Source organism: Austrofundulus limnaeus, unplaced genomic scaffold (assembly GCF_001266775.1).
Source record: "Austrofundulus limnaeus strain Quisiro unplaced genomic scaffold, Austrofundulus_limnaeus-1.0 Scaffold4, whole genome shotgun sequence".
NCBI classification, from domain to species: Eukaryota; Metazoa; Chordata; class Actinopteri; order Cyprinodontiformes; family Rivulidae; genus Austrofundulus; species Austrofundulus limnaeus.
Window position 1 is genome coordinate 1,694,562 of NW_013952406.1, and position 1,398 is coordinate 1,695,959.

General features: G+C 40.6%; 1 protein-coding gene across 1 annotated transcript in view; it reads right to left on the reverse strand.

The window, feature by feature from the left end:
* stard3 (StAR related lipid transfer domain containing 3) overlaps positions 1 to 623 on the reverse strand; it is a 7,605-nt gene extending 6,982 nt beyond the window's left edge. The window contains exons 1-2 of the mRNA XM_014022816.1: positions 350 to 623; positions 200 to 277 (exon numbers count right to left, since the gene is read on the reverse strand). Coding sequence (XP_013878270.1) covers positions 200 to 277; positions 350 to 562 — 291 coding nt within the window. The 5' untranslated portion in view covers positions 563 to 623. The remainder of the gene's footprint in view (positions 1 to 199; positions 278 to 349) is intronic.
* Between the last annotated feature and the right edge of the window lie 775 nt (positions 624 to 1,398).

Sequence of the window (1,398 nt, forward strand, 5' to 3'; positions counted from 1 at the left end):
TGAAAATGGGGGCAGATATAATAAGATATTTTCTTCTTCTGCTACCTTTCATTTCATTTGTGTTTTTGTTGTTTGTTGAATTTATGTTGTTTTTTTAAAGATGAATAAACTWACTAACTAACTAACTAACGTTCTGAAGGTTGTAAATATTTGAGAAGGATTAATCTAAGAACTAACCAAGAAGAAGACAATCACTTACTACGATGTCAAAGAAAGAAGACCTGAAGTTATATCTGACAACCTGATCCTCTAAGTTCTCCCAGAGCGTCCCGTTGATCTGGAGGACAGAAGAGCAGAGTCAAAACAAGTCGCCGAGTCGTCGACGYCGCCTCCGCGCCGCTCAACTCACGTTCATCTCGATGATCCAGAGAAGGCTGATGAAGAGGAGGTCGAACGTGACGAACAGGCAGAAGGTGCGGCGCACGTCGGAGATGGCTCTGCGCTCCGCGGGCGGCACCAGCAGGTAGGGAGAAGGGAGGGACAGGGAGGTGGAGTAGGAGGCGTTCAGGGAGGCGAGCGCAGGGAGGCTCCCCCCCAGCTCCGCGTAGTCTCCAGCCGGCATTCCTGCTGAAAACGACAAAACATCCAGCCGCACGGTCACCTTCCTTCTTCCATTTTATTAACMGAACATCATCGTCTCCTCCCTCGCCTCTGTTCCTCTCAACTAAACAGTGACGTGTAGGCGTTTCACTGAAATATATTATAGTTTAAAACATGTTACAAACTCAGCTGCATCGCAAAACTTGTTTCAGAATTTGACTATTTCTGTCAGATAAAAACTAAAGATCTCTGTGACAGAGTATCTGCTGCTGAAAGGAAAGTCTGTTAGCAAAATATCCCATGACTCCCTGAAATTCCTTACTGAAAAGTGGATGTACCTTCAACTGATTAACAACCCAGTTGAAAATGTTGGCCACAGCCAACATTCAAAACCATAACAATGATCATAATTCAGCCTCTTTTACAACTCTTTGGTTTAGGAGCAGCTGAGACTGATATTTACTATAGTAGAGCCTTTATCTATAGTAGAGCCTTTATCTACAGTAGAGCCTTTATCTATAGTAGAGCCTTTATCTATAGTAGAGCCTTTGTCTATAGTAGAGCCTTTATCTATAGTAGAGCCTTTGTCTATAGTAGAGCCTTTATCTATAGTAGAGCCTTTATCTATAGTAGAGCATTTATCTATAGTAGAGCATTTATCTATAGTAGAGCATTTATCTATAGTAGAGCATTTATCTATAGTAGAGCATTTATCTATAGTAGAGCCTTTATCTATAGTAGAGCATTTATCTATTATCTATAGTAGAGCATTTATCTATAGTAGAGTATTTATCTATAGTAGAGCCTTTATCTATAGTAGAGCATTTATCTATTATCTATAGTAGAGCATTTATCTAT